Source organism: Lolium perenne, chromosome 4, assembly GCF_019359855.2.
Source record: "Lolium perenne isolate Kyuss_39 chromosome 4, Kyuss_2.0, whole genome shotgun sequence".
Taxonomy (NCBI): domain Eukaryota; kingdom Viridiplantae; phylum Streptophyta; class Magnoliopsida; order Poales; family Poaceae; genus Lolium; species Lolium perenne.
In genome coordinates this window covers 32,527,052-32,541,422 of record NC_067247.2, presented here as the reverse complement: position 1 = coordinate 32,541,422, position 14,371 = coordinate 32,527,052, and the positions used below count along the sequence as shown (strand labels likewise).

The window sequence follows — 14,371 nt, the reverse complement described above, 5'->3', positions numbered from 1 at the left end:
AAAACAATTAATATATAGAGACTATGATACTAGTATATGATATCATGCATTGTGAAGATAGTAACATGTAGTAGTATCATACGCATGATACTTCTATATGATACTATGCATTGTGACTAGTCTTATATACCTGATTAGCACGCAAAAAGTTACAACGTAGAAAAATAAGGGCCTGTTTGGTTTCCAGCCACAGTTTGCCAAGCCTAACTTTGGCAAGTGTGGCAGCCACAAAAGTGTGGCAAAAGTTGGCAAAAAATTCACTCTATGACAAGTGGGCCATATGATTAGTAAAGTGTGGCAGCTCTAAAGTGTGGCAAGAACCAAACACATGCCAAATTGCCAAACTTTGGCTTGGCAAAGTGTGGCTAGGAACCAAACAGGCCCTAAGGGTCGACCAAATATCGCTCGACGAACCCCAGAACATTCCGGGCGCTTCGGTGTGTTCCAGCAACTCGATAACGTGCGACAGACGGACTCATCGCGCGAGCTCAAGCGCGTCCATATTACGGTGTGAAGTCACAGTTGAATCGTGCTCCAGATTTCCGGAAGCAGCCACAGTTCAGTTCGTTAAGTACTCGTACTATTACTTTGTGTAGTCCAAGTTCGACCCCACCCGCCGAAGTTGAGAGAGAACCCTAATCCCCAAACCCTCTCCGCCGCCGACGACCAATTGATCGACCTCCATGGGTGTTTACGCCGCCTCCTTCCAACCTCCCGCCCTACCGGCCACCGATGCCGCCCGCCCCGCCTGGATCCTCCTCGACACGTTGGGCTACATCTCCGATTATTGCCCCCACAACACGACCAAAGCAGAAGCCTACACTAGCACAGGAAAGCAAATCACGGTCTCCTTTTTTGTCGCCGAGCCGCCGGCTGTGTCCTACTTCACCGTCCACTGCCCGGACCTGAAGAAGGAGGACTTCGTCACGGAGCCCCGCGTCGTCCACTCGGAGAAGAACCTCGCTCTCCTCAGCCTCTCCCTCAGGCGCGGCATCGAGACCAGAACCGACTACTTCATCTACAGGGCCAGGCCGGGCCACCTGCCGTCGCTCGATCTGCTCCCGGCCGGCACAGATTGCCGTCTATCGAAGATAACGGCCTTAGCTTCAGTCGCCTGCGTGCCCTCCAGCGACGGCGAGCACTTCGTCGTGGTTGCTCTCGGCCTAACATTCCAACCTGGGAGATACGAGTTCAACCTCTTCCGGTCCGAATCAGGAACCTGGAACTACAAGCTGCTAGTCTGGGGAACATCCGTCCTCGGCCCCAAGCCGGTTACCATCGATCCTGCCAAGGTGATCATGCTCGGCGGCGGAGCGATTGCCTGGGTCGATCTTTGGAACGGCATCCTCGTATGCGACGACATCTTCAGCAACGAGGACCCTGCAGATTTCCGTGTTATCCCTCTGCCTAAACTCCTCCCAGCTAATCACGCTTACAAACAGATCTCCTACCCGCAGCAGTTTCGGGATGTCGTCTGCGCGGATGGCCTGATCAGGTTTGTCGAGATGGAGTATTGCAGAAGACGCATAATCTATGAGATACCAGATGTCTCGAAATCAGAGGTTCTCTACGACTCGGAATTACCGTTGGGCCAGACCGTTGACGATGAAGATGACATCTACGAGTACCTTGGCTGGAGGATCGTCACATGGAACAGGCCAATTGATTCCAACTGTTGGCGCAGGGGCAGCTTGGTTCATGTTAACGACATCCGTGTTGTCAACAGCCCAAGCCATTATTCTGGCCTCCTTTCCGATGGTGTGGACACCAATAATGCTCTAGAAGAGAACCTTCAATCAGCTGGCTTCCCAACGCTGAGCATGGATGATAGCGACGCTGTCTACCTCTTGTCCAAAGTGGATCCGAAAAATGCTTTGTTGCTCACCCTTGACATGAGGAAGAAGACTCTGGAAGGTTTGACGCCATTTTCTGCTGAAAGATGCATGTATGGCAAACCAGACTACGTTACATGTACCCTATCGAAGTATCTGAATACAAATTCAGGTGATGTATAGTTATGCATGCAGGTGCACGTTAGTCCGCAATAGATATGGCCGTAGCTCCTAATCATGATATGGCAAATAAGAGCAGCTTCCACAATGCGTTCCGTGATGATGTAAACAATGGTGGCTGTTCTGAGAAGATTTGTAGTGCTATAACTAGTTTGGGTGCTACCCGTACAATGATACTCCCCCGCTCTCTAAATAGGCGACAGTTATAAACTTAGTAAAAAAAATCGATATTTTCAAAGTTCGATCAAGAATATATATCAAAATATGAAAATATGCATGTAATATCAAATCAATATTGATAGATTCATCTCGGCTATGAACAGAATGTATTCTACTTTGTTTGTGCCTTACTAACTTGTATTTGTGTAGAATGTGTTAATCTGGGTCAAAGATGTACTAGTACAGAACATGCGGCATACCGGTAAAATAACTGGTTGCATACAGTAAACGTTATCGTTAATATGCAAGGGCGAGTGATGGTCTTCCACAACGAATAAGGTTAATTAAACCGTGTGTCATGGGGCCTCCATTTACACACGATTTTGTTTCCGTAATTCTCGTTTGTGATATGAAGGGCCATCACAAATATTTTTTTATCCTAGATCTATATCACAAACGCTCTCACGCCCGACCGTAAGCCACTTGTAAAATCGCATACGATGATTTTTTTTAGGCAACCGTGTGTATTTATCTCAACTAGCACATTTTTTTTTTCAACCAGCCGTATGCTTTCTACAAGTATCGCATACGTTTTATATATGCGGCTGTACCCAGTAGCTCTTAATTCAACATTGTATGCAAATACATTAGCAATACTTATTTCTATTTGATTGTGCATTTCATACACCATATATATATATGTATTTCGATATAGTTCAATTGCTAGCTGTAAAAACGGGAGTTCTATAGAAATAGCTTCTTCGTTACGCCATTGTCTCCATGCAGGAGAAGGTTCTCTTGCAAATGCTCATCCTTTGTTGAGAACCTTCAATGGTCATGGCGTCACCTATGTGATATTTTGGTTACACTGCATAAGACACTCTTAACTAAAAAAAAGTATTTTCTGCAGCAGAACAAAACATCACAATAGCGACGGTTCGAGGCACAACACGTGGATTGCAATCCTTGTGACAAGGTTGTCGTACTAGAGAGCGTAAATGAGCCGCTCGTAACGGGAAACCCCTATATTAAATGCTTGGAAGTAGAATATAAACATACCAAATACATGCATGCTAGCTAGTCCTAAACTAGTTAAGTAAAAATAATATGGGTCTTACTGATTGAGAGGGGTACAAGAGACTTTATTGGCCCTAATCAACCAATCAATTTTTTATGCAGTGTCACCAAAATACACTCTTTGTTATAAGATCAGTACTAGAGTTAACTATGTAAAAGATATGAAAAAAATACAAATGTATAGAAAAATATATATCAAGCTATTGTAAGAGCAAGATCCATATCCCGTGTTTTGTGTGTTTGATAACAACACTCGAACAATTCTAACCGTGCACAAAGTTTGTCATTGATAGGTTTGCAAGATGCACGGTACCCTCGCCGAACACATTATGATCAGAAGACCGAAGCGTAGTTCTTAGGCTTTCTGGTTTTGTGTGTGTGTCGCGAGGTAACTGTAGGATAACGTTGCATAGAAAACAAAAATTTTCCTACCGCGAACACGCAATCCAAGCCAAGATGCAATCTAGAAGACGGTAGCAACGAGGGGGTATCGAGTCTCACCCTTGAAGAGATTCCAAAGCCTACAAGATGAGGCTCTTGTTGCTGCGGTAGACGATCACTTGCCGCTTGCAAAAGCGCGTAGAAGATCTTGATCACGATCGGTTCCGGCGCCACGAACGGGCAGCACCTCCGTACTCGGTCACACGTTCGGTTGTTGATGAAGACGACGTCCACCTCCCCGTTCCAGCGGGCAGCGGAAGTAGTAGCTCCTCTTGAATCCGACAGCACGACGGCGTGGTGTCGGTGGCGGTGTAGAAGTCCGGCGGAGCTTCGCTAAGCTACGCGGGAAATATGAAGTGGAGGAGCAAAGCTAGGGTTTGGGAGGGGGTGGCCGGCCACTCAAGGGGGGCGGCCAAGCTATGGTCTTTTGGGGTGGCCGGCCCCCTCCCTTGGCCCCTCATTATATAGGTGGATCCCAAGTGTTGGTGTCCAAGTCTTCGAATAAGACCCGAAACCAAAACCTTCCATAGGAGGGGGCAAACCTAGCCCAACTAGGACTCCCACCCAAAGGTGGGATTCCCACCTCCCATGTGGGGGTTGGCCGGCCCCCTATGGTGGAGTCCACTTGGGACTCCACCCCCACTAGGGCTGGCCGGCCATGGAGGTGGAGTCCCTTGTGGACTCCACCTTCCTTGGTGGTTTCTTCCGGACTTTTCTAGAACCTTCTAGAACCTTCCATAGAACCTTCCGCGACATTTTAATTCACATAAAATGACATCCTATATATGAATCTTATTCTCCGGACCATTCCGGAACTCCTCGTGATGTCCGGGATCTCATCCGGGAATCCGAACAAATATTCCAACTCCATTCCATATTCAAGAACTACCATTTCAACATCCAACTTTAAGTGTGTCACCCTACGGTTCGAGAACTATGCGGACATGGTTGAGTACTTACTCCGACCAATAACCAATAGCGGGATCTGGAGATCCATAATGGCTCCCACATATTCAACGATGACTTTAGTGATCGAATGAACCATTCACATACATTACCAATTCCCTTTGTCTCACGATATTTTACTTGTCCGAGGTTTGATCTTCGGTATCACTCTATACCTTGTTCAACCTCGTCTCCTGACAAGTACTCTTTACTCGTACCGTGGTATGTGGTCTCTTATGAACTCTTTCATATACTTGCAAGACATTAGACGACATTCCACCGAGAGGGCCCAGTATATCTATCCGTCATCGGGATGGACAAATCCCACTTTGTTGATCCATATGCCTCAACTCATACTTTCCGGATACTTAATCCCACCTTTATAGCCACCCATTTACGCAGTGGTGTTTGGTGTAATCAAAGTACCTTTCCGGTATAAGTGATTTACATGATCTCATGGTCATAAGGACTAGGTAACTATGTATCGAAAGCTTATAGCAAATAACTTAATGACGAGATCTTATGCTACGCTTAATTAGGTGTATCCATTATATCATTCACACAATGACATAACCTTGTTATTAATAACATCCAATGTTCATGATTATGAAACTAATCATCCATTAATCAACAAGCTAGTTTAAGAGGCATACTAGGGACTTCTTGTTTGTCTACATATCACACATGTACTAATGTTTCGGTTAATACAATTCTAGCATGATATATAAACATTTATCATAAACATAAAGATATAAATAATAACCACTTTATTATTGCCTCTAGGGCATATCTCCTTCAGTCTCCCACTTGCACTAGAGTCAATAATCTAGTTTACATTTGTAAAGATATAACACCTTGGCCTTCTGGTGCTTTATCATGTATTGCTCACGGGAGAGGTTTTTAGTCATCGGATCTGACACGCTCAGAAATGTATGTATTTTGTAATTCATTTGCGTCTCAACGCATCACTCATTTCCAAATGAGCTGGCATTAAATATGTTTGATCTTCTGGTGGAACCTTAATTCCGCTGTCTGAAATATGTCACTAATATTGTCACACACAATATAGCTTCAAAGTTCTGATTCTCGGAACTACACCAAGTTCTCAAAGAACCTCTTGACTTAACATCCTTTGTCATTGTCAAAATAATGACATACTACTGCCTTCTTTTGTAGAATCCGTCACAATATTTAGAACTCTTCTAAATCTAGCATAGACAACTTCTAGCTCATTGTGCTACCTTTTAAACAACACTTAGTTTAATTTGAGATTGAAATTCTATTTTGATATGTGACAACACAAATATCGGTGTAACACCTTACAGCGATTTGTTTGTCATTTCTTCATAAAAAAATATATATGTATATCCTTAGTTCTTCTAAAGTACTCAAGGATATTCTTACTGTCGTCCAATGATCATCATATGAATCATTCTGGTATATGCTCATAACACTTTATAGCACATGATATCTGATTGTGTACATATTATTCGTGATCTATAATCACTCATGTGTTTTTACTCATTGAGTGTCAGATACACTCAAGTCTTGTTAAACCTTCACATGACAAGAACATTTTCTTAATATTTCTATATTGAACTTCTTCAATATCCATCATATGTACTTTGACTTAAACTTATTTATGTGTTTCAATCTATCTTCATAGATCTTGACACTAAATTTGTTTCAGTCCATATCCTTTCATTGAAGTTAATTCTCAATGAAACCTTTTTAATCAAGTATATAATTACATCATTTATAACCAACTATATGTCACCTACATAAAGTATTATAAATGTGTCTTAGCGCTCCCACTTAATTTCTTGCAAATGCAAGCCTCTTCATTGTTTCTGATGAAATCAAAAACTCTTTGACTATTTCATCTAGTGAAGATTCAAACTCCGCTATACTTACTTCATCAAATTGAAGTTTGTATACCTATCTAGTATTCCACGGATCAGCAAAACTCTTGGTTGTATCTTGTATACACCTTTTAATACACACTTCTGATAAGTAATGTATTTTGCCATCCTACTAACATATCTCATAAAGGAAATATGTAGTGATTACTAGAATAATCCATATAGACTTTAAGCATTGCTACGGAAGATCTAATCTTGTCGTAGTCAACTCTTTGAACTTTGTCGTAAACAACTTTTCGACAAGTTAAGCTTCTTCAAGGATATTTCATCCAAGTCCATCAATTTTATAGATCTATTTTCTTTCAAAAAGTATTCATCTATTTTGGATTTCATGGCGTATGGCCATTTTAACGGAGTCAGGGCCCATCATAACTTCTTTGTTTTGTAGTTGGTTTATCATTGATCAAAATCAATCCTTTGTCCACAAATCATTTATTTGATCACAAAGTAAACCATACCTACAAGGTTCAATATGTACTTCGATCTCCATGGCTAAAACATTTTGTAGTCATGAGAGCCATGATCGTCGTGGCCGCTTCCGAAACCAATTCCGATGCTGCGCTACTACGATCATTATGCTCGGGTTCATAAACCTTATCAAATTATATTGTCCTCCCACTCAAATACTTCACTCGAAACAATTTTTCGGAAATAAGAAACATTGACAAACACTTTTGTCTTTGTCTCGTGGGAAGAATTCCCAATTAAATCTCTGGGATAACCAACAAAGACATTCATCCGATTTTGGTTGACTATTAGGGTTTATACCCATGCCATAACTTGTATGGTGTCATTTCAACGGATCATGATGATGCTCTATTCAGTGTAAAAGCGGTAGTCACTAAAGCATAATCCACAAAAATATAATGGCATCAATATTTTATCTCATCATTGATCCAACAAAGTTTGGATATATCTCTTGGATACTTCATCATCACTATGATACTCCAAGAAACGTAAGTTGTAGAACAATTTCATAACTCTCTTAGATGTTCGCTAAAACTCGTAATTCAAATATTTCCACCATGATCCAATCATAGATATTTGATTTCTATTACGATGATTTCCACTTCATGCTGAAATTTATTTGAATCCTATTCAAATGTTTCAAACTTTTCCTTATTGAATATATCCACATATATACTCAATTCATTGTTTGAAAGTTTTCATGAAGTAGAAGAATCTTCCGCACACAACTATGCCCAGTGAACCACATATATCATTATGTATGTTTTCACTAAGTTAGTTGCCCGTTCAACTCTTCGGCCTATGAACGGTATTTCAGTCATTACCTTTTAGAAAAGATTTTGCAAGTGCCAAACGATTCAACAAATCGAATGACTCCAAAAATCCATTTGCATGGAGTTCCTTCATGCGATCCTTTCTAACATGACCTAAATTGCGGTTCCACAAATAAGTGGAATTCAAATCATTTGCCTTATGGCATTTTTAGCGTCGAGTGTTATGTATGTGTGTTTCACCATTTAAGATTTATAATAACTTATCCATCATACATGGAGTAATGTCATAATTTGAACAACTCATTGTTTTCATTTGACCAGAGCAAAAATAACAATTTATTAAGCTCTTTATTATAAATTCTAAGGGCTAGATAGAATGCCAACGCATTTAACATAATAACACTTTATTTTTGTTCCAGTGAACATTCTTATCATATTCCTTGTCGATCACTTAGGCCATTGTATTCTTGAATTGCGTTGTTTTGTATGACACTTCATACCAACCAATATGGTATTAATACCCAAGAATTTCATTGTGTGACTTAACTAGGAATACAACCATAACATGTATATCATTTATATACACCTGAGCTAGACTTTCTAGTCTTTTCTTTTCTGTTGCCAAAATATCTTTTGCGGTTTCTCTTTTAGCTTTCCTCATTATTCAGAAAAACATTTCAACATCAATAACTTCTAGGTTTGTTGGTCAAATACCAATAACCTTGAGGTTCTTACTTTGAAGTTGATCATCATATGACAAGTGTTCTAGATTTCACATATTAGTAACTATGATGAACAATTTCACTCATAATTTTATCCATCAATTCATGACAACTTTTTGAGACCATGTCTGTACATGCTAGGCTCATAAAGTTTAACCTTAGTATTCGCATGTGCAAATCAGGCTTGCACCCATTGTAAGCACACGTAGAATCTATAACACCCGATCATCACGTGATGCTTCGAAACGACGAGTCTTAGCAACGGTGCATATTAAGGATGATAACTTCATGGATATGCGAATATCATTAGTGCCCCAATAGCTGGAGGATTGTGACGTCTTGCGTCTTCAACCTTCATACATTCCCATAAAACTTATGAGTTTATGTAGTCTCACCAAATTATATTCTATCATCTTGCAATAAGGTCTTAGATATCACATATATCTCATACCTTGATTATTTATGAAAACTAAATTTTCAGCTCCTTATTTTTCAAACATATTTGAACTTTCAAGTTTCATGGAGACAAGATAACTTTAGGTACTAATTGAAACCATAGCTCTTTGAATCAACAATGTGAGGTTTACTAAAAGTTTGCAATAGGACTTAATCAATTCTTGATTCTTTAACAATACGGTACCAATCCGTAAAGTTTCTTGTCAGATTTTAACCATTATTTCTATCTCAATAACAAGACTAGCGCATAGTAGTAAACGGATGCCAATACTACAAAATTAATTCAAAATACTACTCAGACTATGTTTATGATAATTAGTTCATGTTTTAATCTAATTACTAATGAACTCCCACTTAATACAACATCCCTCATAGTTGTTAAGTGGTACACGATCCACATCTACTACACCAAAACCGATCATCACGTGAGATGATGTAGCTTCAATGGTGAACATCAACATGTTGATCATATCATCCATATGACTCGTGTTCAACCTTTCGGTTTCCGTTGTCCCGAGGCCATGTCTGTACATGCTAGGCTCGTCAAGCAAACCCAAGTATTCCGCGTGTGCAACATGGCTTACACCCGTTGTATGTCGAGTTTATCACACCCGATCATCACGAGATGCTTCAAAACATCGAACAATGCAACGGTGCATACGCGGGAAGAACACTTTATTATCTTGATATTAATGTGAGGGATCATCTTATAATGCTACCGTCGCGATCTAAGCAAAATAAGATGCATAAAAGGATTAACATCACATGCAGTTCATATGTGATATGATATGGCCCTTTTGTCTTTGCGCCTTCGATCTTCATCTCTAAAGCACGGACATGATCTCCATCATCAACGGGCATGATCTCCATCATCGTCGGCGTAGCGTCAAGGTTCATGGCGCCGTCTTCATGGTTGTTCACCTCATGTAGCAACTATTACAACTTCTTTGAAATACTACTCAACATGAAAATTAAAGACAACCATAAGGCTCCTGCCGGTTGCCACAATACAATAATGATCATCTCATACATATTCATCATCATATCATGGCCATATCACATCACCAAACCCTGCAAAAACAAGTTAGACGTCTCTAATTTGGTTTGCATATTTTATGTGGTTTAGGGTTTTCGAGAGAGATCTAATCTACCTACGAACATGAACCACAACGTTGATACTAATGTTTTCAATAGAAGAGTAAATTGAATCTTCACTATAGTAGGAGAGACAGACACCCGCAAAGCCTCTTATGCAATACAAGTTGCATGTCGAACGAGGAACAAGTCTCATGAACGCGATCATGTAAAGTTAGTCCGAGCCGCTTCATCCCACTATGCCACAAAGATGCAAAGTACTCAAACTAAAGATAACAAGAGCATCAACGCCCACAAACCATTGTGTTCTATTCGTGCAACCATCTATGCATAGACACGGCTCTGATACCACTGTAGGATAACGTTGCATAGAAAACAAAAATTTTCCTACCGCGAACACGCAATCCAAGCCAAGATGCAATCTAGAAGACGGTAGCAACGAGGGGGTATCGAGTCTCACCCTTGAAGAGATTCCAAAGCCTACAAGATGAGGCTCTTGTTGCTGCGGTAGACGATCACTTGCCGCTTGCAAAAGCGCGTAGAAGATCTTGATCACGATCGGTTCCGGCGCCACGAACGGGCAGCACCTCCGTACTCGGTCACACGTTCGGTTGTTGATGAAGACGACGTCCACCTCCCCGTTCCAGCGGGCAGCGGAAGTAGTAGCTCCTCTTGAATCCGACAGCACGACGGCGTGGTGTCGGTGGCGGTGTAGAAGTCCGGCGGAGCTTCGCTAAGCTACGCGGGAAATATGAAGTGGAGGAGCAAAGCTAGGGTTTGGGAGGGGGTGGCCGGCCACTCAAGGGGGGCGGCCAAGCTATGGTCTTTTGGGGTGGCCGGCCCCCTCCCTTGGCCCCTCATTATATAGGTGGATCCCAAGTGTTGGTGTCCAAGTCTTCGAATAAGACCCGAAACCAAAACCTTCCATAGGAGGGGGCAAACCTAGCCCAACTAGGACTCCCACCCAAAGGTGGGATTCCCACCTCCCATGTGGGGGTTGGCCGGCCCCCTATGGTGGAGTCCACTTGGGACTCCACCCCCACTAGGGCTGGCCGGCCATGGAGGTGGAGTCCCTTGTGGACTCCACCTTCCTTGGTTGTTTCTTCCGGACTTTTCTAGAACCTTCTAGAACCTTCCATAGAACCTTCCGCGACATTTTAATTCACATAAAATGACATCCTATATATGAATCTTATTCTCCGGACCATTCCGGAACTCCTCGTGATGTCCGGGATCTCATCCGGGACTCCGAACAAATATTCCAACTCCATTCCATATTCAAGAACTACCATTTCAACATCCAACTTTAAGTGTGTCACCCTACGGTTCGAGAACTATGCGGACATGGTTGAGTACTTACTCCGACCAATAACCAATAGCGGGATCTGGAGATCCATAATGGCTCCCACATATTCAACGATGACTTTAGTGATCGAATGAACCATTCACATACATTACCAATTCCCTTTGTCTCACGATATTTTACTTGTCCGAGGTTTGATCTTCGGTATCACTCTATACCTTGTTCAACCTCGTCTCCTGACAAGTACTCTTTACTCGTGCCGTGGTATGTGGTCTCTTATGAACTCTTTCATATGCTTGCAAGACATTAGACGACATTCCACCGAGAGGGCCCAGAGTATATCTATCCGTCATCGGGATGGACAAATCCCACTGTTGATCCATATGCCTCAACTCATACTTTCCGGATACTTAATCCCACCTTTATAGCCACCCATTTACGCAGTGGTGTTTGGTGTAATCAAAGTACCTTTCCGGTATAAGTGATTTACATGATCTCATGGTCATAAGGACTAGGTAACTATGTATCGAAAGCTTATAGCAAATAACTTAATGACGAGATCTTATGCTACGCATAATTAGGTGTATCCATTATATCATTCACACAATGACATAACCTTGTTATTAATAACATCCAATGTTCATGATTATGAAACTAATCATCCATTAATCAACAAGCTAGTTTAAGAGGCATACTAGGGACTTCTTGTTTGTCTACATATCACACATGTACTAATGTTTCGGTTAATACAATTCTAGCATGATATATAAACATTTATCATAAACATAAAGATATAAATAATAACCACTTTATTATTGCCTCTAGGGCATATCTCCTTCAGTAACATGGTAGGAGAGGAAAAGAGGAAAAAGCTGTTTTAGCCATAGCGGTACTACCGGTACCAGGAGCGGTAGTACCGCTACCCCTACTGGTACCGCCCTAGATACCGCTCTGAGTATTGCACGCGAAAATGCCTCACAGAACAGGTTGCGGTACCTTCACGGTACCTTGAGCAGTAGTACCGTTTGAGAGCGGTAGTACCGCCCACGGTACCGCGTAAAGTACCGTAACGCGTTACGGTAGTACCGCTCTGGTACCGCTCTGGTACCGCCTTGGATCCAGTAAGGTCTGGACCCTATTGCGGTACCTCAAGCGGTACCGCGAGCGGTAGTACCGCTATGTGTCCACGTGGACAGGTTCTGTGGGGATTCGAACTCAGAGCGGTAGTACCGCTTCCCAGAAGCGGTAGTACCGCTTAGGCAAAAACAACATCCAACGGTTGGATTTGGAGGGACCTATATAAAGGCCCCTTCTTCTCCAGCCCGATCTGGCTCTCCTCTCTCTCTCCTCCATTGTTGCTGAGCTCAAAATTGAGGGGATCTCCTCATCCATCCAACCGATCTTGCTCATACTTTGAGAGGTGGTGGAGGAGACCCCGATCTATCATTCTACCGAGAGAAAGTTCACCAATTCGTGGTACTCCTTAGTGGATCTTCGTGGTAGGGTTCCTTGGTGGAGCATTGGAAGAGTTCCTCTGGTGGAGCATTGGAAGAGTTCCTTTGGTGGAGCACTGGAAGGGTTCCTTTGGTGGAGCATTGGAAGGGTTCCTTTGGTGGAGCATTGGAGATGGGTTCCTATGGTGGAGCATTGGAGATGTGCAGCTATGGAGTCTAGCTTGGTGATGTACTAGCTCCATAGGGTGTTGGGAGCATCCTTGTGTGTGGAGCTCGCCCCAACCTTGTGAAGGAATCACCGCCTCGACCGGTGCCTTAGTGGAAGAGGGAGAGCACCTCCGTGGAGCTCTCTCGAGGAAGAAGGTGAGGCCTTCCTTCGTGGTGTGGCCGTCTAGTCTCTTGTGTGAGACTAGCACCTCCTCAACGCAGACGTATTTCCTGTTGTGGAAGGAACTGCGGTAAACAAACCTCGCCTCGCCTCCGCGCCCTCCGGTTGTCTCGCTCCTTACTCTTACTATCTTGTTGATTCCTTTACTTGTTGCACATCTCTTAGCATCTTTGTAGGAACACCGCTATTGCTAAAGTTATCACCTTTACCTTCCGTTGCGCTAAAATTGAAAAAGGTTAAAACTTGTCGTAGCGCCATTCACCCCCCTCTTGTTCGCTACGATCCATTCAAGTGGTATCAGAGCGAGATTTTCTTGCTCGGGCTTTACCGCCTAAGAAATGGCCGGACAAGAGGTGGTTGTGAATGGAGTCCTTCCCGTGAGCAATCATCTCCATCATCAAGTGCCGATAATACTCCGGCTACTTTGGATGACCTCAAGAAATTGGAGTCATCCATTGTATCTCAATTGAAGGCTATGATGATGGAGTTGATTACTCCAAAATCAAACCCCATCATAGATACTAAGAGTGGTGTCAATGTTTCCCCACCACAAGTTAACCCTTTTCCTTGTGTTGAGATTGTTGAGCAATCAACAAATTCACATAGGGAAAAGGATCTTGAGGATGTTGACACCTCATCAAAAGGGAAGGATGTATCTCCACCAAGTGATTATGCCATAAATGTTCCAATACCCATGCCTTGCATCTTGACTCATGGTCTACCACCATTACTTGAATCTAGTAGCTTTGGTGATTGGAAACTCTTAATGCGTTCTCATGTGCGCAGCGCCTCTACCGAGCTTTGGCGTATCATTGAAGAAGGATATTCACCACAAGACCCAATGAACTTGACAAGAAGGGAAGTGGTGGACCACCAACTCAACGCCATCGCCATCGACATGATTCACTTGACCATTACTCCCAAGGACCGCGCTCATATCCGCTCGCTCAAGATCGCCAAGGAAGCTTGGGGCGAACTTGACAAGCTCTACCTTGGAAATGGGAGCATCCAATGCTCTTGTTTTAGTGAAGTGATGGCCAACGACTTTGTCATGATAGAGGGAGAATCGCCCGAAGAGATGTACCGGCGCCTTATTGCTCTCGCCATGCAAATACAAGATCTTGGAGCGACTTTTGTGGATGACCTTTGGATCGAG

General features: G+C 42.6%; 1 protein-coding gene across 1 annotated transcript; it reads left to right on the top strand.

The window, feature by feature from the left end:
• The first annotated feature begins 595 nt into the window (after positions 1-595).
• On the top strand, positions 596-2,205 carry LOC127348301 (uncharacterized). The gene has a single exon (XM_051374371.2). It carries the CDS (start codon positions 684-686, stop codon positions 2,013-2,015), a length of 1,332 nt encoding a protein of 443 aa, XP_051230331.1. The 5' UTR covers positions 596-683; the 3' UTR covers positions 2,016-2,205.
• Positions 2,206-14,371: the final 12,166 nt, after the last annotated feature.

Coding starts and splice junctions, on each gene's coding strand:
- LOC127348301 (XM_051374371.2), top strand. CDS start 684: ATGGGTGTTTACGCCGCCTCCTTCCAACCTCCCGCCCTACCGGCCACC.